The sequence below is a fragment of the Scyliorhinus canicula genome, chromosome 8 (assembly GCF_902713615.1).
Source record: "Scyliorhinus canicula chromosome 8, sScyCan1.1, whole genome shotgun sequence".
In the NCBI taxonomy this organism is placed as follows: domain Eukaryota; kingdom Metazoa; phylum Chordata; class Chondrichthyes; order Carcharhiniformes; family Scyliorhinidae; genus Scyliorhinus; species Scyliorhinus canicula.
In genome coordinates, this window is record NC_052153.1 from 188,592,061 (window position 1) to 188,618,635 (window position 26,575).

Consider the following 26,575-nt stretch of genomic DNA (forward strand, 5'->3'; position numbering starts at 1 on the left):
GTATTTTCCCCTTCTTAATCAGTCCCTTGGTCTGCCTTTGCTAAATTATTTTTTTTAACAAACAATTTTATTGAGGTATTTTTTGGCATTGTAAACAGTTACAGATTACAGAAATATGCAAACATCAACCAAAAAAAAACATTTCAACCAGACCATAATGCACATACCTGCTCCTCACCCACCGACACTACCCACCTATTTATCCCTCCTACTCTACTCTAATCTAATCTCTCTCCCCCCCCCCGCTGACGCTCACTCTCCCGCGAAGAAGTCGATGAATGGTTGCCACCATCGGGCGAACCCCAGTACAGATCCCCTCAAGGAGAACTTGATTTTTTTTCCATACCCAGGAAACTTGACATGTCCGAAAGCCATAGTTCAGTCTTCGGGGGTTTTGAGACCCTCCATGCCAGCAGTATTCACCGCCGGGCTATCAGGGAAGCAAAGGCCAGAACATCGGCCTCTTTCTCCCCCCGAACTCCCGGGTCTTCCGAAACCCCGCAAATTGCCACCCCTCGACTCATCCATCACCCTTGTTTTCAACACCCAGGACATGACCCCCGCAAATTCCTCCCTGCACCCCCTGAGCTTAGGGCATGCTCAAAACATGTGAACGTTATTCGCTGGTCCTCCTGCGCATCTAGCGCACTTGTCCTCTACCGCAAAGAATTTGCTCATCCGAGCTACCGTCATGTGGGCCCGGTGAACGACTTTAAACTGAATCAGGCCGAACCTGGCACATGTTGCGGTTCAATTTACCCTACTCAGGGCTTCCGCCCACACCCTGTCCTCCATCTCCCCGCCAAGCTCCTCCTCCCATTTGAGTTTCAGTTCCTCCGTCTGGGACTCTCCCCCTTCATGAGCACCTTGTAAATATCTGAGAATCTACCCTCTCCTCCTTCTCCTCTAGAGACTATTCTGTCCTGGATCCCTATTGGCGGGAAGCGTGGAAGGATGTGGCCTGTCTGCATACAAAGTCCCGCATCTGTAAGTACCTAAAGACATTTCCCCTTACCAGCCCAAATTTCTCCTCCAAATCCCTCAGACTCACAAATCTCCCCTCTAGGAACATAATCACCCACCCTCCTCACCCCCGCCCGCTGCCATGTTCGAAACCCTCCATCCATGTTCCGCCCAGACCGACACACCCACCTCCCCTACATGCCTCTCCGCTGGCCCCATATCCGCAGAGAAGCCCCCATTACCGGGCTGGTAGAGTACCTGGCTGACAAAAGCGGTAGGGGAGCCGTGACCAGGGCTGCCAAACTGGTGTCCCTGCACGAAGTCGCCTCCACCCGCTCCCAGATAGACCCCATACCCACCATCCACTTCCTTATCACGGCTATGTTAGCCGCCCAGTAGTAGTTGATCAGACTCGACAATGCCAGTGCCCCCTCGCTGCGGCTCCTTTCAAGCCTTCCTCACCCGCGGGATTTTCCCGCCCAGACAAAGCTCATGATGATTTTGCCAGTCCTTTTGAAGAAGGACCGTGGGATAAAGATTGCATGGCACTGGAAGATGAACAGGAATCTAGGGAGGATTGTCATCTTTACAGTCTGCACCCTCCCCGCCAGTGACAGCGGGAGTGCATCCCATCTCCGAAACTCCCTATTCATTTGTTCCACCACTAGTCAAATTTAACTTATGTAACCTGCCCTAGTCTTGTACCATCTGTATCCCCAAGTACCGGAAACTTTCCCCAACCAGCCTAAATGGCAGCTCCTTCAGTCTATTCTCCTGGCCCCTTGCCTGCACTACAAACATCTCACTCTTGGCCATATTTAATTTGTACCCTGAGAACCGGCCGAACTTCCTCAATGTTTCCAGTATATTTTCCATCCCGGCCAGTGGGTCCGACACGTACAGGAGCTGGTCATCCGCATAGAGAGACCCTGTGTTCCACCCCCCCCCCCCCCCCCCCCCCCAACCCCCCTTGTCATTGCCTTCCACCCCTTTGCAGCTCTCAGCACAATCGCCAATGGCTCTATGGCCAGCGCGAACAGCAACGGGGAAAGTGGGCACCCCTGTCTGGTCCCGCGATGTAGTCTGAAATAATCCGACATGATCCTGTTCGTCCTAACGCTAGCTTTTGGGGCCTCGTACAGTAGTCTGACCCAATTAACCAATCCCTCCCCGAACCCAAACCGCCCAAGCACCTCCCACAAATAGCCCCACTCCACCCGGTCGAAGGCCTTCTCAGCGTCCATTGCCACCACTACCTCCACCTCCTTGCCCGTCGGGGGCATCATGATCACATTAAGCAATCTTCCCAAGTTAGCTGTCAGCTGCCTGCCTTTCACAAACCCTGACTGATCGTCCCCAATCACCTCCGGTACACAGTCCTCAATTCTAATCGCCAGGAGCTTGGTATCCACATTGATCAGGGAGATTGGCCTATATGACCCGCAGGATTCCAGGTCCTTGTCCCGCTTCAATATCAGCGAGATGGTGGCTTGCGACATAGTCGCCGACAAGGTCCCTCTGTCCCTTGCCTCATTAAAAACCCTAGTCAGGACCGGTCCCACTATCTCCGAGAACTTCTTGTAAAACTCTACTGGGTATCCATCCGGCCCCGGGGCTTTCCCCGACTGCATGGCCTTTAGTACCTCCTCCGCTCTAATCGGGGTCCCCAGCCCGTCCACTAGCCCCTCGCCTACTTTTGGGAAGGTTAGTCCGTCCAGGAACCTTTTCATCTCCTCCGGCTCCCCCGGGGGTTCTATAGCTTACTATAAAAGTCCCAAAATACCTTATTCAGTCCTGCCGGGTCCTCCACTCTACTCCACTCCCCATCAATCACTCTACTTATTTCCCTGGCCGCCTCCCTCTTCCCGAGTTACTGCGCTAGCAATCTGCTGGCTTCTCCCCATGCTCATACACCACTCCACTCGCCTTCCTAAGTTGTTCCACGGCGCTACTCGTGGATAGCACCCCCAGTTCCGCCTGCAATCTCCGTCTCTCCCAGAGTAGGTCTTCCCCCGGGGACCCCGCATGCTCCTTGTCTATCCGGTAAATCTCCCTAACCAATCTATCCGTTTCTGCTCTGTCCGCCCTAACCCTGTGAGCCCGAATTGAGATCAGCTCCCCCCTCACTACTGCCTTCAACGCTTCCCACAGGGTCGCTGCTGAAACCTCCCCTGTATCGTTCACCTGTAAGTAATTTTGCATACACTTCCAGTCTCTCACATATCTCCTCCTCAGACAACAATCCTACGTCTAACCTCCATTGCGGACGTTGGTAATTCCCCCCCCCCCGACCTGCAGGTCCACCCAATGCGGGGCATAGTCCGAGACAGTGAGTGCCGAGTATTCCATATTCTTTACCTCCCCTACACAGTCCCTGCTCAAGATAAAGAAATCAATCCGAAAATATACTTCGTGAACAGGCGAGTGGAACGAGTAGCCCCTTCCCGTCGGCTGTCTGGCTCTCCATGGGTCCTGGACCGCCTGCTCCTTCACCGTCTCTCCCAGCTCCTTAACGTTTTTGTCCTGAGCATCCAGTCTCTGGTTCAACTGATCCTCTGCCTTCTGAAGTGGGTCCAAGTTATCCCGCTTTAACGACTCAAAACTGCTTTTTATCACCTACAGCATGTTTTCCAGCGCTTGCTGGATCGCCGGGTCCGAGGTCCATAGGTCGGCCAACTTTGCTCCCGGGTCAGCTTCCCCTGTACCTTGCCTTTGTCCCTTCCTCTCCCGTTTTCGCTGCTTTCTGCTCTCCCGCGGTTCCATGCAGCTCTGCCCGCTCCTCAGCACCTCCGTGGCCGCCTTTCCGGCGCTCCACAGTCCCGCAACACCGGGGAACCAGGTCCTCAAATCCTGCCAGTGAGAGCCACCGAATGTGCGGCTCACTCACTCATCGCCGCCACCGGACGTCCTTTGCTGAATTTTAAACTGTTTCCAATCCTCAGGTCTACTGCTTTTTCTTGCCAATTTGTATGCTGTCTTCTTTGAATCTAATATTCTCTCCAATTTCCCTTGTAAGCCATGGTTTGGCCACAGTTCCCTTTCTATTCTTCCACAAAATAGGAATAAACAACTTTTGGAGTTCACCTATTCATTCCTTGAATGCCTGCCATTGCCTTTCGCTGACCTTCCTTTCAGTAATGTTTTCCAGTATGTCTTTGCCAGCTCATCCCTCATGCCATAATAGTTACCTCAACATGTTTTTAAAAACTCAGATCTGCCACGTCGTCATTCATGGTGCTTTTCAGAATGTACTGTTTAATGCTACATAATACATCCAGGTCATTCATTTATGGACGTTCAATGAGTCAAAATCCGTTTTTAGTAATAGAAGCATTGATTTATTTTGCATCTTTATCTATGCAAGTCAGTGGCCATGATTACTATAAAAAGTTAATTGAATAACCTAACTAATTTTAAAAGCCAAGATTGAGAAGATGATTGCAGGCAGGTATGAGGTAGGTTGTCAGATACACCTGCAGAAATGTGGATTGAAAAGGGACCCACAAGAGACACTTCCAACTCTACTCAAGGACATCTGCTGCTGAAACCTATCAATGCTTGCCAATGCTCTCCTAAATGGCCTGCCATTCTCCTGTAAACTTTAGTTAATCTACAACTCTACTGGCTGTATTCTGTGTTGCATCAGACCCTGTTGGTCAGTCAATGTTTTTCTTGCTGATCGACTTTGGCTTCCAATGCCCCAACTTTACATTCCTCATCCTTCTGCTTAATTCCTTCTGTGACTTTAACTTCGCCTGCTTTCTAATTTTCTTCAGTAATCCCAGCACCCCAAACACTCAGTTCTTTTGATTTCAGTATTGCAAATTGGTAGACAGATTTTGGAAAGGAGTAAAAGCAACAGGGTTGTTATGATGGGAGACTGCAACTTCCCTAATATTGACTGGGACTCGCTCAGTGCTAGGGGCTTGGACGGGGCAGAGTTTGTAAGGAGCATCCAGGAGGGCTTCTTAAAACAATATGTAGATAGTCCAACTAGGGAAGAGGCTGTACTGGACCTGGTATTGGGGAATGAGCCTGGCCAGTGGTAGAGGTTGCAGTAGGGGAGCATTTCAGAAACAGTGACCACAATTCAGTAAGTTTTAAAGTGGACAAGGATAAGTGTGGTCCTGGAGTGAGGTGGTGGGGAGGAGGCCACGAGGGGTGGCTGGGGAGGAGGAGGAGGAGAAGGGGAAGGGGGAAAGTGGGGGGGGGGGGATGGTTTGTGACACGGCGGGGGTGAGAGATGACATGGTCAAGGGTGAAGAAAGGTGCCATCTGGGATGGGCTAGGTACAAAATGGAATTAAAGGGGCAGGGGTTAAGTGGGGAAGATGACGTATGGTAGAGGGGATTGGAGGCGCAAGCCTCCGGTAAGGGTGGTAACATGGAACGTCAGGGGACTGAATGGGCCAGTTAAAAGGTCGCGGGTGCTCGTGCACCTCTGGAGCTTGAAAGCGGGGGTGGTCTGATCCATGTGAAGGACCAGCTTAGGTTAAGGAAGGGGTGCGTTGGGCAGGTTTTTCACTCGGGGTTTGATTCAAAATAGAGGGGTGTGGTGCTTTTAATTAGCAAAAAAAATGGGATTAGTGAGTGCGAAGGAGGTGAGGGGTCCAGGTGGGAGATATGTGATTGTGAGTTTGGTATTGGAAGGGGCACCGGTAGTGTTGGTTAATGTGTATGCCCCAATTTGGGATGATGTGGGTTTTATGAGCGGGGTTGCTGGTGGCAATCCTGAATTTGGCCACGTACCAGTTAATCATGGGAGAAGATTTTAACTGTGTCCTGGAGCCGAGGGTGGATAGATCGAGCCCCAGGTCGATGGGTAGGGTACGAATGCAAGGGAGCTGGGGGGTTTATGGAGAGGATGGGTATGGTGGATCCATGGCGCTATCAGAACCCAGGGGAAGGGAGTATTCCTTCTTTTCACACGGCTATAAGGTGTATTTGAGGATTGATTACTTTGTAGTGAGTCGGGAGATTTTGGTTGGGGTGGAGGAGGCAGAGTATGCGGGGTAGTTATATCGGACCATGCACCCCACTGGCTGGATATTCGGTTCAGTACAGGACGAGAGCAGAGGCCGGGGTGGAGGTTTGACTCGGGGGGTTGTTGGCGGATGGAGGTTTTTGTGCTACGGTGCACTTGGCGATTAGGGATTATGTGGAGTTCGATCAGAATGGGGAGGTGTCAACGGGCATTTTTGGGAAGCACTGAAGGCAGTGGTCCAGGGAGAAATTCTCTCATTTACGGTTCGTGCAAATAAGGAAAGGAGGGCGGACCATGACCGTCTAGTGAGCGGGATAGTGGAGGTGGACAGGGAATATTTGAGGGTGCCCACCGTGGAGGGATTGGCGAGGAGGAAAAAGTTACAGGGGCAATTTGAAAGGCTGACAGTGGGGAGGGCAGTAGGGCAACTGCGTAGGGCAAGAGAGGTGCAATACGAGTATGGGGAGAAGGCGAGTAATAGCAGACGGCTGTTGAATGTGATGATGAATCCATCGAGGGCTCTGGTACCGGAGGTGGTGGTGTCCATGGACACGGAGAAAGCATTTTATCGGGTGCAGTGGCGGTATTTGTTCGAAGTTTTGGGAAAGTTTGGGTTTGGGCCGAGATTTGTGGCATGGGTGCGGTTGCTGTATGTGGCACCAAGGGCGAGGACGAATGATACGAGCTCACGAAGCTTTGACTTACACAGGGGTACGAGGCAGGGGTGCCTGCTGTCGCCGCTGCTGTTTTGCGCTGGCCATAGAGCCGTTGGCAATGGCTCTCAGGGGGTCAGCTGAGTAGCAGGGGATAATGAGGGGACGGAGGGAGCATCGGGTGTCGCTCTATGCCGATGACCTCCTGCTGTATGTTTCGGATCCGTTGGAGAGTATGGGAAGAATTATGGGTCTGTTGGGGAGGTTTGGAGGGTTCTCGGGATGCAAGCTGAATGTAGGGAAAAGCGAGGTATTCCCGGTGAATGAGCTGGCACAGCGGGCTAATTTAGGGGGATGCCATTTACGGTAGTGAGGGATAGGTTTAGGTACTTGGGGATTCAGGTAACGAGGGAATGGATGGGGCTCCATAAGTGGAACTTAACGAAGCTGGTGGAGGAGGCCCGTTGGCGGGGTGCAAGTGGTGAAAATGAATATTCTGCCGAGGTTCTTGTTTATCTTTCAGGCTTTCCCAATATTTATACCAAAGGCCTTTTTTGGGACTGTGGACACAATCATCTCTGACTTTGTATGGGCGGGGAAGGTGCCGAGGGTGGGGAGGATCCTGCTACAGAGGCAGAGGCAGCAGGGGGGGTTGGCATTGCTTATTGGGCGGCGAATGTGGACAAGGTGCAGCGGTGGTGGGAAGGAGAAGGGGTAGAGTGGGTTATGATGGAGGAGGAATCTTGTAAGGGGTCTAGTTTGAGGGCTATGGCGACGGCAGCATTGCCAATGGCTCCGAGTAGGTATTCAGGGAGCCCAGTGGTGCAGGCCACGGTGAAGATATGGAATCAGCTGAGGAGGCATTTTATGGTGGAAGGGATGTCGGTGCTAACGCCGCTGTGCAAGAATCATGGGTTTGAGCTGGGGGGGATGGATAGTGTATACAGGAGGTGGAGGGAAGTGGGGCTGGTCAAGGTTAGGGATTTGTATTTGGAGGAAGGGTTTGCCAGTCTGGAGGAGCTAAGGGAGAGGGTAGAGCTGCCGAGGGGTAGTGAGTTCAGTTCTACAGGTTAGGGACTTTCCACGAAAGGTCTGGAAGGGGTTCCCTAGATTGCCAGAATACGCCCTGTTGGAGCAACTGCAGCTTCCGAATGTGAAAGGGGAGGGTAGGATTGGGGATATATATAAGTGGCTGGGGGAGCAGGGAGGCGAGCGGGTGGTGAAGGTCAAGGAAAAATGCGAAGCGGAGGTGGGAATGGAGATCAATTGGGGAGTATGGAGTAAGGCACTGCGAAGGGTAAATGGGACCTCCACTTGTGCAAGGATGAGCCCGAAACAGTTCAAGGTGGTGCACAGGGTGCATACTTGGGCAAGAATGAGTGGGTTCTTTCAGGGGGTAGCAGATGAGTGAGAGAGGTGTGGGCGGATAATGCGCACATGTTTTGGGGTTGTGAAAAATTGGGAAGATTCTGGGCGGGAGTGTTCGCGGTCTTAGCCAGGATAGTGGAGGTGGTGGTGGACCCGGACCATTTGGTGGCGATATTTGGGGTTTCAGAGAAGCCGGAGCTCATAGAATTTTGCTGGAGTGGCGGTCGGCATCGCCACCGGGGGTAGCAGCATGGTTGGGTGACCTGCACGACTTCCTGCGGGTTAGAGAAGATAAAGTGCGAGTTAAGGGGCTCAGCAGGGGAGTTCGAGACAAGGTGGGGGATGTTTGTGACCGTGTTTTTTTGGGGGGGGGGGGGAATCTATACAAACTCTATAGTGATTGTTGGGAAGAATATTTGCTGTAACCTACTTTGATACAAATTTGAATAAAATGCGTTTTTTTTAAAAAAGTGTGGTCCAAGGGCAAATGGGGGAAGGCTAATTATAACAATATTAGGCGGGAACTGAAGAACCTAGATTAGGTTGGATGTTTGAGGGTAAATCAACATCCGACATGTGGGAGGCTTTCAAATGTCAGTTGAAAGGAATTCAGGACCGGCATGTTCCTGTGAGGAAGGAGGACAAATATGGCAAATTTCGGGAAACTTGGATAACGAGAGATATTGTAGGCCTCGTCAAAAAGAAAAAGGAGGCATTTGTCACGGCTAGAAGGCTGGGAACAGACGAAGCCCGTGTGGAATATAAGGAAAGTAGGAAGGAACTTAAGCAAGGAGTCAGGAGGGCTAAAAGGGATCACGAAAAGTAATTGGCAAGTAGGATTAAGGAAAATCCTAAGGCTTTTTACACGTACATAAAAAGCAAGAGGGTAGCCAGGGAAAGGGGTGGTCCACTGAAGGACAGGGGAAGGAATCTATGTATGGAGCCAGAGAAAATGGGCGAGATACTAAATGAATACTTTGCATCAGTATTTACCACAGAGAAGGAATTGGTGGATCATAGAAGTTAGTGCAGAAGGAGGCCATTCGGCCCATCGAGTCTGCACCGGCTCCTGGAAAGAGCACCCTACCCAAGGTCAACACCTCCACCCCATCACCTAGTAACCCCACCCAACACTAAGGGCAATTTTGGACACTAAAGGCAATTTAGCATGGCCAATCCACCTAACCTGCACATCTTTAGACTGTGGGAGGAAACCGGGGCACCCGGAGGAAACCCACGCACACACGGGAGGATGTGCAGACTCCGCACAGACAGTGACCCAAGCCGGGAATCAAACCTGGGACCCTGGAGCTGTGAAGCAATTGTGCTATCCACAATGCTACCGTGCTGCCCTGAGTCTGGAGAAGGGCGTGTAGATAGCCTGGGTCACATTGAGATCCAAAAAGACGAGGTGTTGGGCGTCTTGAAAAATATTACGATGGGCAAGTCCCCAGGGTCTGATAGGATCTACCCCAGAATACTAAAGAAGGCAAGAGAAGAAATTGCTGAGGCCTTGACAGAAATCTTTGGATCCTCACTGTCTTCAGGTGGTGTCCCGGAGGACTGGAGAATAGCCAATGTTGTTCCTTTGTTTAAAAAGGGTAGCAAGGATAATCCAGGGAACTACAGGCTGGTGAGCCTTACGTCAGTGGTAGGGAAATTACTGGAGAGAATTCTTCGAGACAGAATCTACTCCTATTTGGAAGCAAGTGGACGTATTAGCGAGAGGAAGCATGGTTTTGTGAAGGGGAGGTCGTGTCTCACTAACTTGATAAAGTTTTTCGAGGAGGTCACAAAGATGATTGATGCAGGTAGGGCAGTGGATGTTGTCTATATGGACTTCAGTAAGGCCTTTGACAAGGCCCCGCATGGCAGACTGGTACAAAAGGTGAAGTCACACGGGACCAGAGGTGAGCTGGCAAGATGGATACAGAACTGGGCATGTCATAGAAGGCAGAGGTAGCTATGGAGGGGTGCTTTTCCGATTGGAGGGCTGTGACTAGTAGTGTTCCAGAGGGATTAGTGCTGGGACCTTTGCTGCTTGTAGTATATATAAATGATTTGGAGGAAAATGTAACTGGTCTGATTAGTAAGTTTGCGGTCGACACAAAGGTTGGTGGAACTGCAGATAGCGAGGAGGACTATCAAGAGGATACACCAGGATTTAGATCGTTTGGAGACTTGGGCGGAGAGATGGCAGATGGAGTTTAATCCGGACAAATGTGAAGTAATGCATTTTGGAAGGTCTAATACAGGTGGGGAATATACAGTGAATGGTAGAACCCTCAAGAGTGGCAACAAAGGTGGAGAAGGTAGTCAAGAAGGCAGACAGCATGCTTGCCTTCATTAGACAGGGCATTGAGTATACAAATTGGCAAGTCATGTTGCAACTGTATAGAACCTGGGTAAGGCCACACTTGGAGCATAGTGTTCAATTCTGGTCGCCACACTACCAGAAGGATGTGGAAGCTTTGGAGAGGATGCAGAAGAGATTTATCAGGATGTTGCCAGGTATGGAGGGCATTAGCTATGAGAAGAGGCTGAATAAACTCGGTTTGTTCTCCCTGGAACGACGGGAGGTTGAGAAGCGACCTGATAGAGGTCTATTATAAGGGGCAAGGTTTAGAGGAGTTTTTTTTTGTTTTTGTTTTTTACACACAGAGGGCAGTGGGTGCCTGGAACTTGCTGCCGGAGCTGGTGGTGGAAGCAGGGACGATAGTGACGTTTAAGGTGCATCTTGACAAATACATGAATTGGATGAGAATAGAAGGATACGGACCCCGGAAGTGTAGAAGATTTTAGTTTTTACGGGCAGCATGGTCGGCGCAGGCTTGGAGGGCCGAAGGGCCTGTTCCCATGCTGTACTTTTCTTTGTTCCATGTGCTTTAGTTATCAAACATAACAATCATTTCACAAATATAGCAGCACACAAAACGTCCTCTCGTAAAATAATTTCTGCTCATCTGTTATGCTGCGGCACAGGCACAGTTGCTGAACCAACAGGTATCTATCTATACCTCAAAAAATATTGGGGGGAAAAACCTGGCCATTTATTTTATTGTCGAAGAAATGTATTAATTAGAGGTCCATCTGTTAAACTGTGACGAAAGGCAAGACTTTGCATTCTCAGTTTTGCAGGCCAACTTTTTCACTGCCTCCTTAGGTACAACAAAATAAGGTTCTCCATCAAACATAAGGAACAAGGTAGAAATATGGTCTCCAAACAATGTACGTTCCACACCAAACTAGCTCAATTAGGATATTAAGGGAACTTAATTACTGTTATGTGGTTGTAGATAAGTTGCGACCATCCAAAGAGGTCGGCCAGTCTGTGGAAAGCTGCCAGCTTACAGCGCAGCAATTTCTCTCCTTTTTCATATGCAACAGATTCAGATCCTCGGAGATCATTCACAGGGGTAACCATTCCAAGACCTAAAATTGGAATACATGCAAAATTAATACAGCAATATTCACATATTAGCATTCCGATAAAGAAGGTTTGAGGCAGTTATACGCTGATTAATTGGAAGCTGCCACCTGTCAAGGAATAATTTATAAACAAAAATTTCCAGGAGCACCAGAACTGCTTCACTACTGGTTCACTAGATCATTAGCAATTGGCAGCAATTGTCACCATCTCAAAGTTCCTCTTCCAAGTCTCACACTATTCTGACGTGGTAATATATCAATATTTCTTCATCATCACTGGGTTAAGGTTTTGAAATTCCCTACCTAACAGCACTATGAGCTTATCTTCATCACACTGCAGAGGTACAAAAAGGAGACTCACCCATACCTTCAAGGGCAATAAATACAGACTGTTAGTGACGTTCGCGTCCCATTCATCTTTAGCGTATTTTTTGCAATTTGTGCATACCATATCAGTCTTAAAAAATTTCAAGTAAACGGTCTCATCATTCAATCAGAAAACTTGTAAACTAAACTGCAAGACACAAGCATGTATCTTGTCTGTGTGCAGTAGCCATTGTTTGAGGCCTTGTCTTTTGGACAAGAGGTTAAACCAAAGCTTCACCTGCCTATTCGAGTGAATATAAAAGACCCTATGGCACTTCTCCAGCGGATGTCATGGAACTCTCCTGGTGCCCTTGTGAACACATCAAAATGAATCAACTGGTCAAATATCTCATTGTTATTTGTGGGATCCTTTCACAAGTTGGTTGCTGTATGCCGCAAACAGCAACATGCATGTAAATTGTTAGTTGTAAAATAGTCTTTTTATAGGGATAGCGCAAAAGAGTGGGCCATGGTAGGTGCTCTTTCAGAGGGTCGATGCAGACTTGATAAGCTAAATGGCATCCTTCTGCACTGTAGGGATTCTATTCTATGGATGTTAGTTGGTTCATAAATTTTATTTGTTCTTGAAATTTAGCCAATGCTGGCAAGGCCACATCTATTGATCATTTTTTGTTACCCTGAAAAGATGGAGAAAAGCCTTCTGAAAATTGCTAGTGGGCTTCAGCTGATGGTGATCACATTACTGTAACAGGTGGTTGTGTCAGGAAATTCCAATATCTTGTTGGCAATCCGCAATCATGGTGCTACTGAAGGTCAAAGGGAAACTAGTGTTTCTTTTATTTGAGACAACCAATTCTATGGCACATATGCAGCAAAATGCTATCAGTAACTTGACACCCCAGCCCTGTATGTACAATCCAGGTCTGCTATTGTTTGGCATGGGTAGTTTTGTTATAGAGCTGAATACTTTTGGAATAAGTAGGGCCCTGCTGTCCTTAAGAGCAACTTAACCAGTGCACTACAAACAGTGGCAACATGAAACATAAAAGCAGCTGAACTGCATGGCTACTACCAGCTTCTCCCATACTCTACTGTGACAACTATGCTTATCCTTGTTCTTAAAAATTGTGTTCACAAACATGCTACATGGAACTTTAGAGCACAAGAAGGAATGTTTGTTGCCTATTCCTTCCTAGTACAATTCATGGCATGCTTTCTCCTCAAAGCTATTGTTTGCTGCTTCAAATATTTATCACTTTTCTTTTATTTAAAAGATATAATAGCCTCTGTCTCAATCAGGAGCATCGAAAATAAGTGTCAGCTACGTAACTATGTTCAGTTGGGTCCCATTAGAAATACTTACTCCAGACCACATCACAGCCTTGGATCAAGGCACAGGTTGATACAATATCTGAATGAGAGAGGTCAGTAGGTACTCTCAACATAATCAATCCATTATTGCATTAAGGAGTCCTAGCAAAATGTCAATATGAGAAAGGGAAAACAAAGAATCTATATGATACATATGGCTCATATGACACAGAGGAATATGGTGATTGTTGGGAGGACAATTGTCACAGCCAAGATATCACTGTAGCTGCATTCATGGGCAGGATCCTTGATCCACAGACATTTAGCTGTGTCAATGGTCTCCTTCTGCCATCAGTTTAGGAACAGGGTTAATTACTGATAATCGCACAATATTCAGCTTCATCCACAACTGTTCAGATAACGCAGCATGAGAAAAGGTACAGCATGCTTATGGTTAAGTTAATTTATTTTGTTGTTTATTGGGTTTTTTTTGGGGGGGGGGGGGTTTGTTACATGCGTTGTTACGGGTGCCGGGGGGTGTTTATTATCGTTATTATTATTATTATTATTGTCCTGTTGATATATATTTTTCAAAAAATTCCAATAAAAATTATTTTTTTTAAAAAGAGAAAGATACAGCAGATTCAATGGGCCAAATGGCCTCCTTCTGTACTGTAGGAATTCTATGATTCTATATACACTGGGAACAAAGTGGATTTATCACTTTTCCTTGATGGATACTAGCGCCAACCCTTCAAACCGAACAAAATACATTAACTCTAGTTCTTTTGTCTCGTATTTGAAACCCACAATTCTATTCATGCTGCTACTTTCTCCATTATATCATACACTTGAATTTTTTTAACACGTCTTGAATCATCCAAGCACCTTTTGAAAGACAATAGATACTGTAATTGATTCTCTTATTTCCCATTTCTTTGACTTTGTTATCATTTTGATCCCTAGATAGTTAATATACCTTTAAGTAAAGCAGAGGAAATGAGGAACTACAAAGCTGCAAAATAGTACACTGTGCTATTGGAGATTTAGCTTTTAAACTCTGGCACCTGAGAGATCAGAGGGGTTCGGTTCGATTGATTGGCTGGTGGCCAATGAATTGGCCAAAGGCCATATTCTGCCAGGCGACAAGCGATGAATGGGTCCTACCCATGTGGAATACCCAGAGGAACCAGGAAGAACACTCGGGTCCTGGACACTAACAGAAGCTGTAAGCTGCTCTCTCTTTCTCCAGAATGGTGCCTACCTGCTGCTTTCTGAACCTGCAGAGAGGTTTTGAGACCTGGATGAACCTACAATGAAAACCATGCAGACTAAAAGCAAAAACCTCAAACTGTGAAAAAAGGTGTACGGGAAGACATCCATCTGAAGAGACTTTTATCCTTTTTATTTTTTTAATATATTTTTTCTTTACACCCCTCTTTTCTCTCTGTGCTTGTGTGTGTGAGAAAGTGTGTATGCGTGCACGTGTATAGGTGTGTGTAATTAATTCATGGATGTGGGTGTCGCTGGCTAGGCCAACATTTATTGCCCATCCCCAATTGCCCTTGAGAAGATGGTGAAGAGCCACCTTCCTGAACCGTTGTAGTCCATGTGGTGTCAGTACACCCTTTAAGGGAGAAAGCTCCAGCATTTTGACCCAGCATAGTGAAAGACCAGTGATAAATTTCCATCATGGTGGGTGAGTGGCTTGAAGGGAAACGTCCAGGTGGTGTTCCCATGTGTATTCTGCTCTTGTCCTTCTAGATGGTTGTGGGCTTCGACGGAATAGGACTGGCTGAATCCCTCTTTACAAAAAACTGTCAATAAAACTCAAGTGTCAAGCCCAAGTCCACCGAGGATTTGAATACTGCTCCCTTTACTGGGTAGACTCTTGCACTCTTGAACAGGATACAAGGAAAAGCTAGGAAACTTTGCCTTTCACTCCTCGCCTCCAACCTCCTTTTACATTCATAAAAGAGACAAAGATAAAAAGGGAAGATTAATTTCTGTACTCCCATGTTTCCCTTTCTTGTTTAGGATTTCAAAATCTTGCCCACTTCTTTACCTCTCAGCATCGTCAATATCTTGAATTCAAGACACTACAGTTTTATCTTTTTCTAGATGTCAAAAATGTATAACATCTTTATTTCTTTCACTTTTTCCTTCTTTCTATAAACTTAAAAACCTAAATCACGACTTTGATAAACCTCAAATTTTATTTTAGTCTTATAAGGCAGCACAGTAGCACAATGGTTAGCACAGTTGCTTCACAGCTCCAGGGTCCCAGGTTCGATTCCTGGCTTGGGTCACTGTCTGTGCGGAGTCTGCACGTTCTCCCCATGTCTGCATGGGTTTCCTCCGGGTGCTCCGGTTTCCTCCCACAGTCCAAAGATGTGCGGGTTAGATGGATTGGCCATGCTAAATTGCCCTCAGTGTCCAAGAAGGGTAGAGTGCTCTTTCCAAGGGCTGGTGCAGACACGATGGGCCGAATGGCCTCCTTCTGCACTGTACATTCTATGAAGCTTGGTGGTATCCTTCACTATGTGCCTTCACTTCCCACCAAAAAACTCAAATATACAAGTGCTTTTACACTGTCCACAATGCATTTAACAAAACTCACTCATTGAGGCATCCTCCCATAACAGAAAGTCAAAATTCTTAGTTATCTAAAATAGCACAAGATCCCTAGATGGGATCCTCACTGTTATACAAGGTGTCCATTGCTGACTGGCTATGACTGTTTACATTTGATTCAGGCAATGGCTGGATATTGGGGAGTGGCCAAAAGCTATTTGGAAACAACTGTCTGTTGAAGAAGATTAATCCAAAGTTCCTACTAAGAAATTATATTCATCCTGAGTGTTCTTTCTGAATGAAGCTATCAAACCCAAACAACTAATTGTTTATGATGTGGAGATGCCGGCGTTGGACTGGGGTGAGCACAGTGAGAAATCTTACTGGTGTTGTAAGACTTCTCACTGAACTAATTGTTTAGACTACTTTTCAGAAGAACTGGACCTCTTTCCATCAGAGGAACACTGAAGTCAGTGGATGATTAATTACATTGGCCTGGGGTGTCAAAGATGCAAATGCTTGGAACCAATTTTTCCAGAATCATTTTGTTTTAATTGAATATAGAGGCTGTTAACAATTCTGTCATTGGTGTGACTGTGGCTGGATCTTCAGTAGAGACTCTCTCTTGGTATTGCACTCATGTCTGCAGAGTCCACGCTCTACTTACTAGAGCTCCCTTCCTGAGGTCAGAGAGAATGTTTCATATTGTATTTGGAAGATGAACAGATAATAAACTTCTTAAATCCAATTCAGCAAAATATTTTTTACAAATAAAAATACATTGAAATAGATTTTTTCTCCCTTTTAATCAACTGTTTACCATCATGGCCTAAGTTTCTCTCAACCCTCTGTCAGCATCACTAGTTCTGAATGTTGAGATATAATATAAGGGCTGCATTTGGGAAGAATCAGTTCTCAGATATGTGGTTTATACCTCTCCGTAGAAATACTGAGAACTCAGCTATCAGTCATAAGTAATTTGATCCCAATTGTTTAATAGAAGATTTCACGCAGAGGGTAGGAATAAATAATTACACTTACTCATGTTTAATGCAGCCATTCCACCTTGTGGTGCAGCAGGGTACATACTGGGCACATTTGTTGTCATGAAATCTGCAATCTGCTGCAATGCAAGTAGACTAGTAGGGTTTTTTCCTTTCTTGAGTTGCTCTTGAATCATTGATTCCAGTTCTTCACAGAAAGCCTGGAAATGAACAGATTCTTTTCAAGCTCAAGGTAAGAATTATAATACTCATCAATTATGATACTTTTCTCATCAAGGATTATATACTGGTAAATAATTAAAATATCTTCTTTCAAATTAACAAAGTGCAAGCTGTCAAATATCACCACTTACCAACCAGAAAACTAATTACAATCTGGTCCCAAAAGGACAGAACATGAATAATTACTGAAATTTTACTTCAGGTCTAATTCTTGTACACTACAATTTATAACCACAAAGAGGGTAGGAAAAAAAAATCAGAATACCATGGCTGAATTTTTCTCCCACTGTCCTGTCCCGACCATGAAACATCTAAAAGGCCAGCCATATCAATTACAAACTTGAAGTTGGGGTCTGTTATTTAGAAAAGCTGGACGAAGGAGGGTGTCTGTGTGAAAACACTGCCTTTTTCATGAGAAGAAAATCATGAATGCTTTTGAAATGTGATTTTTTTTTTTACCTCGACTAGTATATGGGCCAAAACCATTGCCAATTATATGCAGGGTTCTTGCACAGCAGCCTACAAGGGAGAAGTTGACAGCATAATAGCTGGTATCAAATCAAGCTGCCAGGATCCAGTAACTGCCAGAAAAAAAAAGTTGAAATAATTGTATTGACTGAACAATACAACATTTAGAGCTGGGACACACTTCCTGATAATCCCATGGTTGCACAGGACCACACACACAGAAATGCTGTGGTTTCACACAAAATTCAGCATTTGACTTTACTTGCAGGTTCTTGCATATAGAACATACAGTGCAGAAGGAGGTTATTCGGCCCATCGAGTCTGCACCGACCCACTTAAGCCCTCACTTCCACCCTATCCCTGTAACCCAATAACCCCTCCTACCCTTTTTGGTCACTAAGGGCAATTTATCATGGCCCATCCACCTAACCTGCACGTCTTTGGTCCGTGGGGAAGAAACCGGAGCACCCGGAGGAAGCCCACGCAGACACGGGGAGAACGTGCAGACTCTGCACAGATAGTGACCCAGTGGGGAATCGAACCTGGGACCCTGGTGCTGTGAATTAAGCACTCCCTCAGTACCATACTCTTAACACGGCCTACATTAAATATTCAAATATCAAAGCAAAATATGGTGGATGTTGGAAATCAAAAATAAAAACAAGAAAAGCTGTGAATATTTACATGTCAAGCAGCATCTGCGGAGGGAGGTAATATTTCTAGAACTAGAGTGTAGGCAGTAGTTGAACAATCTTTATTTAAGCCACAACAAATATTGAGTTAAAATAGATAATATTTTACATTACCAGGAATACAGTGAATTAAACTGTCCTCCACAGCAGTCCAACATTTCTTTTTTTTTTTAAATCTTTCTATTGGCATTTTCAAAATTTATAAACAGTTATGTACACTGTTGGCTGTGTTTATTTACTGTATTATACAGAAAGGTTTGTCTTGTCCATCCCTTAATTTACACTATTTACATTCTGCTGCCATCTGGCTCGGCGTGTGGTCCCTCCCGACCCCCAAGTCGTTGTTTTGGGCAGGGGAGATTGTTTCACCCCACTTTATCTCACCACCCTCTCTCACCCCCGTCAATTTCGGCTGTGTTTCCCCTGTGATTGGGGTGGGGGGGTGGGGGGGGGGGGGGGTTTGCCCCCTCCCTCCCACGTTTAGATTTAGAACAGTACAGCACAGAACAGGCCCTTCGGCCCTCGATGTTGTGCCGAGCAATGATCACCCTACTCAAACTCACGCATCCACCCTATACCCGTAACCCAACAACTCCCCCTTAACCTTACTTTTTAGAACACTACGGGCAATTTAGCATGGCCAATCCACCTAACCCGCACATCTTTGGACTGTGGGAGGAAACCGGAGCACCCGGAGGAAACCCACGCACACACGGGGAGGACGTGCAGACTCCGCACAGACAGTGACCCAGCCGGGAACCGAACCTGGGACCCTGGAGCTGTGAAGCATTGATGCTAACCACTATGCTACCGTACTGCCCCACGTTCCCTTTTGTGTCTCTCCAGCCTTTTCTCCTCTCCCCCCACACCTTTCCCAGGTTCGACCTCCTGGATCGCTTTCCCGTGGGTTTCCGGATTCTGAACCACTTGATCAATCGAAGCCTTAATCAGGTCCAGCGTGTCCATCTTCAGCTTGGCGAAGCAATCCTTGAAAAACTTCACCAGCTGCTCCGTCGACCACTGTGCTGTCTCCCCGCGGCCCTTGCTCTCCGCCATGCTGTCCCGTGTTACCATCTCTGCTTGCGTTTCCCTTATAGGACTTTGTCATCTCACACAGCCACTTATGGTCCAATTCTCCATACACCGGATGGGGATTTCTCCTTACTGTCTCACTCTTTACTGATTTATCCCATAAAACCCGGGGAGGGAAACGGGGGAAAAAGGTGCAAAAGTCCGTTACAGACGGAAGCTATCAAATGTGCGACCTCCTCCTCCATGGCCGCCACCAAATGTCTCGTGCAAAATCACCTTAATACACAGCGCAACATAGCAGACGCTTCAAAATAAGGGGAAGTAGATTTAGGACTGAGTTTAGGCGGAACTTCTTCACCCAAAGGGTTGTGAATCTATGGAATTCCTTGCCCAGTGAAGCAGTTGAGGCTCCTTCATTAAATGTGTTCTGGAAAATACAGAATGTGTCATTTGAAACATAGAAGTCTGCCAATATCTGGTCTGGGAGAGTGCAGGGAAAGATCCCACAAGAGGTTGGTGGCAGCTGAAAAGAGCAGAAACTGTGGCCAGCTCTTCTGTCAAAAATGCAGTCAATTTCAGTCTGTCAGAATTGTTATTACAACCTGCAGCAGGAGAAAGGGAAAAAGAAAAAGAGAGTTTGCATAGATTTCTTTGTGCTGTGTTGAAGCACTGTGATGTACTGAATAGAGGGGGACCCATTGGCCTGGTTGTGTCCCACCATGCCCCTTTAAGCCCCGTAGCCCATCCCCTATCGGAGGTCCCGATCTCTCCCGCCAAAAAGCACTAAGCGCGGGCTCCCCTCGCTCCTCCCCCTCCCCCCACGCGCGAGGCAGGAGCAGAGAGCAGCAGAACACGAGGCAGCAGCAGCTGGCGGCCGGGGCACGACCCGGGGGAGCTCCGCTCCCCTCAAGGAGGTGGAAGGCTCGAAGATCAACGCCAGCAAGAATGAGGAGGATGAGAAGGAAGATGTTTGTTGGTGGACTCAGCTGGGAAACAAGAAAGAAAGATTTAAGGGACTGCTTTTCTGGATGTGGAGAGATTGTAGACTGCTTAATTAAAATGGCTCCTGTGACTGGGCGTTCGCGAGGATTTGGGTTTATCCTCTTCAAGGATCCTGAAAGAGTAGACAGGGTATTGAATGGGGAGCACAAACTTGATGGGAGAGTTATTGATCCCAAGAAAGCTCAGGCTATGAAGGGCAAGGTTGAAATAAAATTGGCCCAACCTAAGGAAGTGTACCAGCAGCAGCAATGGGGAGGACAGAGGACAGAACACAGAGAACAGAGAAACAGCAACAGGAGAGAAGGGGAGGAGAACTAAAAGAGAGAGAGAGTCTGAAGGTCCCTACAACAAACCAGCAGCATCCAGAATCACTAATCGTTTTTCCTTTCTGTAAAGAAAGTGTTTGCAACTTAAAGGAAAAAAAAGTATAATAATAAAATAACTTAACCTGAAAAAGTGGTTATTAGCTTACTTCACTTCCTTAATAACGCAGGACCCAGGACATCGATGCTATTAAGGGGTAAGTAGGTAAAATTCTTCGGTGAAGGTATGGGTTATACCGGGGAATAACTTGAAAATATAGTTTGACCTGAATAGCATCCACCGAAGCCTGCATCGGAGTCAGGGAGTGAGAATCCCTGTTCACCATTTGGAATATCGGCCCTTTTTGGTATAGGGGAATTCTAAGACATTTTGGTGAATTTTCAAAAACAAATGTTTTTAAGGTAAAGATAGATAGTTTTTTGAAGAATAAAGGGATTAAGGATTATGGTGATCGGGCCGGAAAGTGGAGCTGAGTCCTCAAAAGATCAGCCATGAATGGTGGAGCAGGCTCGAGGGGCCAGATGGCCTACTCCTAGTTCTTATGTTCACCAAACTATCCACTGATTAAATATCAGGAGGTCGATTAGAAAGCAGATCATGTTTAGGGAATCTAGCTGAACCAAGTTTGAAGTTCACTTCAGGAGTCAGACCCAATAGCTTGGAGCTACAAAAAAAACAGATGGAATGGAAAAAGGTTTCTTTTCCTTACCGATTTCTTACCTCGAGGCTCTTTGCCCTCATTTTATTAACCTACATTTTAAAAAATACAGTTTTAGACATTCATTTTCTGCGATGGATCTAGAATTTTCATTGTAACTTTGTAAAGAAAGAGAGAAATTACATTTTCTTTCAGAAAATATTTTATTGAGGCATTTATAATTATAAGGACTTTAAACATCAATTTTCAGCAAGAACAAAAACACAACAAGATAACCAATGCCCCCCCCCCCCCCCCCCCCCCCCCAGTAACAAACCCCAGCCAACATGGCTTACACAGACAGTGCCACCTTTCCCAATGTTGGTTCTCCTGCCCTTACTCATCTCCTCCATGCCCCCAGCTCCCCCCCCCCCCCCCCACCTGCTGACAACTTAATTTTTCTCGAAGAAGTCGATGAATGGCTGCCACCTCCGAGTAAACCCCTGCAACGAACCCTTCTTAATTTCCTCGAGTCTGAGAAACACCACCATGTCGCTAACCCATACCACCAACTTTGTGCCCCTCCATCCTAGGGGGTGAGAGAGGCCGATTTCTGGCCTTTGCCTCTCTGATGGCCCAGAGACAGATCCTACTAGGATGTGTGCGCCCAGTGGACAACCTTAAATTGTATCAGGCTGAGCCTCGCGCACGATGAGGATGCATTGACTTGCCTCGGGGCCTCCTCCATTAATCCAGCCTCCAACTCCCCACCCAGCTCTTCTTCCCACCTCCTCTTCACATCCCCTATCGGGGCTCACTCCCACTCCATCAGTTACCTGTAGATCTCTGAAACCTTCCCTTCTCCTACGCCTGTTCTCGACAACGCCCCCGGTGCGGGAAGTTCGAAACCTGCCCCCGCACAAAATCCCTCACTTGTAAATACCGGAACTCATTCCTTCCTTTTAAAAAAAATTTAGAGTACCCAATTAATTTTTTCCAATTAAGGGGCAATTTAGCGTGTTCAATCCACCTACCTTGCACATTTTGGGATGTGGGGGCGAAACCCACACAAACACGGGGAGAATGTGCAAACTCCACACGGACAGTGACCCAGAGCCGGAATCAAACCTGGGACCTCAGCGCCGTGAGACTGCAGTGCTAACCCACTGATCCACCGTGCTGCCCGCCGGAACCCATTCCTACCTGGCAACTCAAACCCCTCCTCCAGCTCCTCCAAGCTCGGGAAGCCCTCATCCATAAACAGATCTCCAAAGCTCTCGCCAGGATTTTCGCCAGCAGTTTGGCATCAACATTTAACAGGGAGAGTATGAACCACAACTTCCCGGGCCCTTATCTTGCTTTAAAATGAGGGAGATCGACGCCTGTGACAATGTCGGGGCGAGCACTCCCAACTCCTTTGCATCATTGAAAGTCCTTACCAACAACGGTCCCAATACCCCTGAGAACTTCTTATAAAATTCCACCAGGTACCCATCCGGTCCCGGGGCCTTACCCGATTGCATCGCCTCCAGCCCCTCCACTACTTCTATCAGCTAAATTGTCCCTCAGGCCCTCCACCAACTCCTCCTCAACCTTCGGGAACTCCACGCCTCATCCCCTCTTCCCCGGCTGGGACTTCCGACTCTCACAATTTACTACAAAAGTCTCTAAACACCCCTTTCACCTCCGCCGTGTCCAGGACCGTATTCCCACCCGCGTCCTTCACTTTCCCAATCTCCCTCACCACCTCTTACATAAGAACATAAGAACTAGGAGCAGGAGTAGGCCATCTGGCCCTTCGAGCCTGCTCCGCCATTCAATGAGATCATGGCTGATCTTTTGTGGACTCAGCTCCACTTTCCGGCCCGAACACCAAAACCCCTTATTCTACAAAGAGCAATCTATCTTTATCTTGAAAACATTTAATGAAGGAGCCTCAACTGCTTCACTGGGCAGGGAATTCCATAGATTCACAACCCTTTGGGTGAAGAAGTTCCTCCTAAACTCAGTCCTAAATCTTTCTTCCCCTGATTTTGACGCTATGCCCCCTTGTTCTGCTTTCACCCGCCAGTGGAAAGAGCCTCCCCGCATCTATCCTATCTACTCCCTTCATAATTTTATATGTTTCTATAAGATCTCTCCCGCATCCTTTTAAATTCCAATGAGTGCATTCCCAGTCTAATCAACCTCTCCTCGTAATCCAACCCCTTCAGCTCTGGGATTAACCTAGTGAATCTCCTCTGCACACCCTCCATCACCAGTACGCCCTTTCTCAGGCAAGGTTGCCAAAACTGAACGCAATACTCCAGGTGTGGCCTCACTAACACCTTATACAATTGCAGCATAACCTCCCTAGTCTTAAACTCCATCCCTCTAGCAATGAAGGACAACTCCATTTGCCTTCTTCATCACCGGTTGCACTTTTAAACCAACTTTTAGCGACTCATGCATTAGGACACCCAGGTCCCTCTGCACAGCAGCATGTTTTAATATTTTATCATTTAAATAATAATCCCTTTCGCTGTTATTCCTACCAAAATGGATAACCTCTCATTTGTCAACATTGTATTCCATCTGCCAGACCCTAGCCCATTCACTTAACCTATCCAAATCCCTCTGAAGACTTCAGGTATCCTCTGCACTTTTTCCTTTTCCATTCATCTTAGTGTCATCTGCAAACTTGGACACATTGCCCTTGGTCCCCAACTCCAAATGTATGTAAATTGTGAACAATTGTGGGCCCAACACTGATCCCTGAGAGACACCACTAGCTACTGACTGCCAACCAGAGAATCACCCATTAACCCCCATTCTTTGCTTTCTATTAATTAACCATTCCTCTTTTCATGCAATACTTTACCCTTAAAGCCCTGCATCTTTATCTTATGCAGCAACCTTTTGTGTGGCGCCTTGTCAAAAGTTGTCTTGAAATCCAGATATACCATATCCATTGGCTCACCGTTGTCTATCGCACTGGTAATGTCCTCAAAAAATCCACTAAATTAGTTAGGCATGACCTGCCCTTTATGAACCCATGCTGCGTCTGTCCAATGGGACAGTTTCCATCCAGATTCCTCGCTATTTCTTCCTTGATGATCCCTACTACCGAAGTTATGTTAACTGGCCTATAATTATCCGCTTTCTGCCTACCTCCTTTTTTTAAAAAAAAACAGTGGTGTCATGTTTGCTAATTTCCAATCCGCCGGGACCACCCTAGAGTCGAGTGAATTTTGGTAAATTATCACGAGCGCATTTGCAATTTCCTTTTTAGTACATTGGGATGCATTACATCAGGGCCAGGAGACTTGTCTACCTTTTGCTCCATTAGCTTGCCCATCACTACCTCCTTAGTGATAACAATCATCTCAAGGTCATCACCTGTCATAGCCTCATTTCTATCAGTCACTGGCATGTTATTTGTGTCTTCCACTGTGAAGACTGACCCAAAAAACCTGTTCAGTTCCTCAGCAACTTCCTCATCTCCCATTATTAAATCTCCCTTCTCATCCTCTAAAGGACCAATATTTACCTTAGCCACTCTTTTCTTTTATATATTTGTAGAAACTTTTATTATCTGTTTTTATATTCTGAGCAAGTTTACTCTCTATCTTGCTCTTCTTTACAGCTTTTTTAGTAGCTTTCTGTTGCCCCCTACAGATTTCCCAATCCTCTAGTCTCCCACTAATGTTTGCTACTTTATATGCTTTTTCCTTCAATTTGATACTGTCCCTTATTTCCTTAGATGTCCACTGTCAATTTTCCCTCTTTCTACCGTCCTTCCTTGCTTCCTCAACTGGTGCGCTAACATTCTGCTCGCTTTCTCCCCGTACTCGTATACCACTGCTCAACTGCCCTAATGCCTTACCCGCAGATAACAGCCCAAATTTCATTTGCAACCTCTGCCATTCCTTTAGCAGCCCTTCCTCCGGGACCTCTGCATATCTCCTGACCACCTGCAGGATTTCTCCCACTAGCGTTTCTATCTCTGCTCGCTCCGCCATCTCCCTATGTACCCGAATTGTGTTGGACGAGATGTTGCTGGCAGCGGTGGTGGATATCGAGCATTCCGCGATAGTGGTGTCGGACCATGCCCCACACTGGGTGGATTTACGATTGAGCAAAAGGGGGGCCCAGCACCCACAATGGAGGCTGGATGTGGGTCTGTTGTGCCCAAATCGAAATAAACTCCTCCCTGACCACTGCCTTCAGTGCCTCATAGACCATACCTGCCGAAACCTCCCCTCTGTCATTAACCTCTACATAGGCCCAGATGGCCTTCCTCACCTGTTCACACACCTCTTCCTCTGCCAATAGACCACCCGATATCCACCCACCCCTGCCAGCAACGTCTCATCCAACACAAAGAAATCTATTTGAGAGTACACCTTGTATACATGGGAGTAAAACAAAAATCTGTTCGCCCTCGGCCTTCCAAATATCCACAGACAGCCCCCCCCATCATGTGCTCCATGAAGCCCTAAAGCTCCTTGGCTGTTGCCGACACCCTCCCAGCCTCGACCAGCCCAGTCTCTGATCTAGGACCACATTAAATCTCCCATCTTCCAACAGAGAACAAAATAAAACAAACCTGAAACCGACAAACAAATGGTTCCAAACGCAAATTAACAGCAGCACCAAAGCATCTCCACCAAAGTTCAAAGTCCGCCTTCTCCTGCCAATCCATTGCCTCTTGACAAATTCTACCACGTCTTCCGCCGTTCCAAAATATAGTTCCCAGCCTTTGTAGGTCACCCACAGACGTGCCGGGTACAGCAATCCAAACTTCACTCCATTCCTGTAGAGGGCCGCCTTGGCCTTGTTAAAACATGCTCTCCTCTTGGCCAGCTCTGCACCTAGGTCCTGATACAATCGGATTTCACTGCCCTCTCAGGTGCAACTCCTCGTCTGCCTGGCCCACCTCATAATTTGCTCCTCATCCAGGAAACGGTGCAACCGCACCAGCATCGCCCTCGGCAGCGAGTTTCCCTGTGGCTTCCTCATTAGCGTCCTGTGCGTTCGATCCACCTCCAAAGACCATGCAAATGCACCCTCTTCTGGAAGCTTCTCCACCATCCTCCCCTTCACTTCCCTCCAGCAGGCCCATGATCCTCATGTTCTGCCTGCGTGACCGGTTCTCCAGGTCTCCAACCTTCTTTTGGAGCCGCCTCTGCCGGCCTCGCGTCAGCCCCATCCCTGCTGCCATCAAGGCAAACTGCTCGTGGTCCCCCACCACCTCCTCAGTCTTCTGGATCACCTGACCCTGGGCCACCAGCTTCGTTTCCACACGGTCGACCACCGCCTTGATCAAATCCACTGCCCAGGTCAGGTCCTCCAGACTCCCCTAACGTTGCTGGGTGAACTTCTCGTTCAGGAAGCTTACCAGCTGGTCCGTCGACCACTGAGCCCGCAGGGCCGCCCCTGCCCCTCCGCCATCTCCACGTGTGTCACAGGCGCAACACCAACTCTAACAAACCGATTCCATCTTTCTCGACCACTTCTGGCCCTCAGTTCCATACACCAGTGGGTCAATCTCTTCCACTCACTTTCCTGCACCTTTTTGCTTCCTCACATCCACCTATTAACTTG

General features: G+C 47.1%; 1 protein-coding gene across 7 annotated transcripts in view; it reads right to left on the reverse strand.

Annotated features, from left to right (window-relative positions):
* The window catches only part of add1 (adducin 1 (alpha)), a 211,472-nt gene that overhangs the window by 106,425 nt on the left and 78,472 nt on the right, over window positions 1–26,575 (reverse strand). For all 7 annotated transcript variants that reach the window (XM_038805871.1, XM_038805874.1, XM_038805875.1 and 4 more), the window contains exons 3-4: window positions 16,650–16,812; window positions 11,248–11,399 (exon numbers count right to left, since the gene is read on the reverse strand). In XM_038805871.1, coding sequence (XP_038661799.1) covers window positions 11,248–11,399; window positions 16,650–16,812 — 315 coding nt within the window. The remainder of the gene's footprint in view (window positions 1–11,247; window positions 11,400–16,649; window positions 16,813–26,575) is intronic.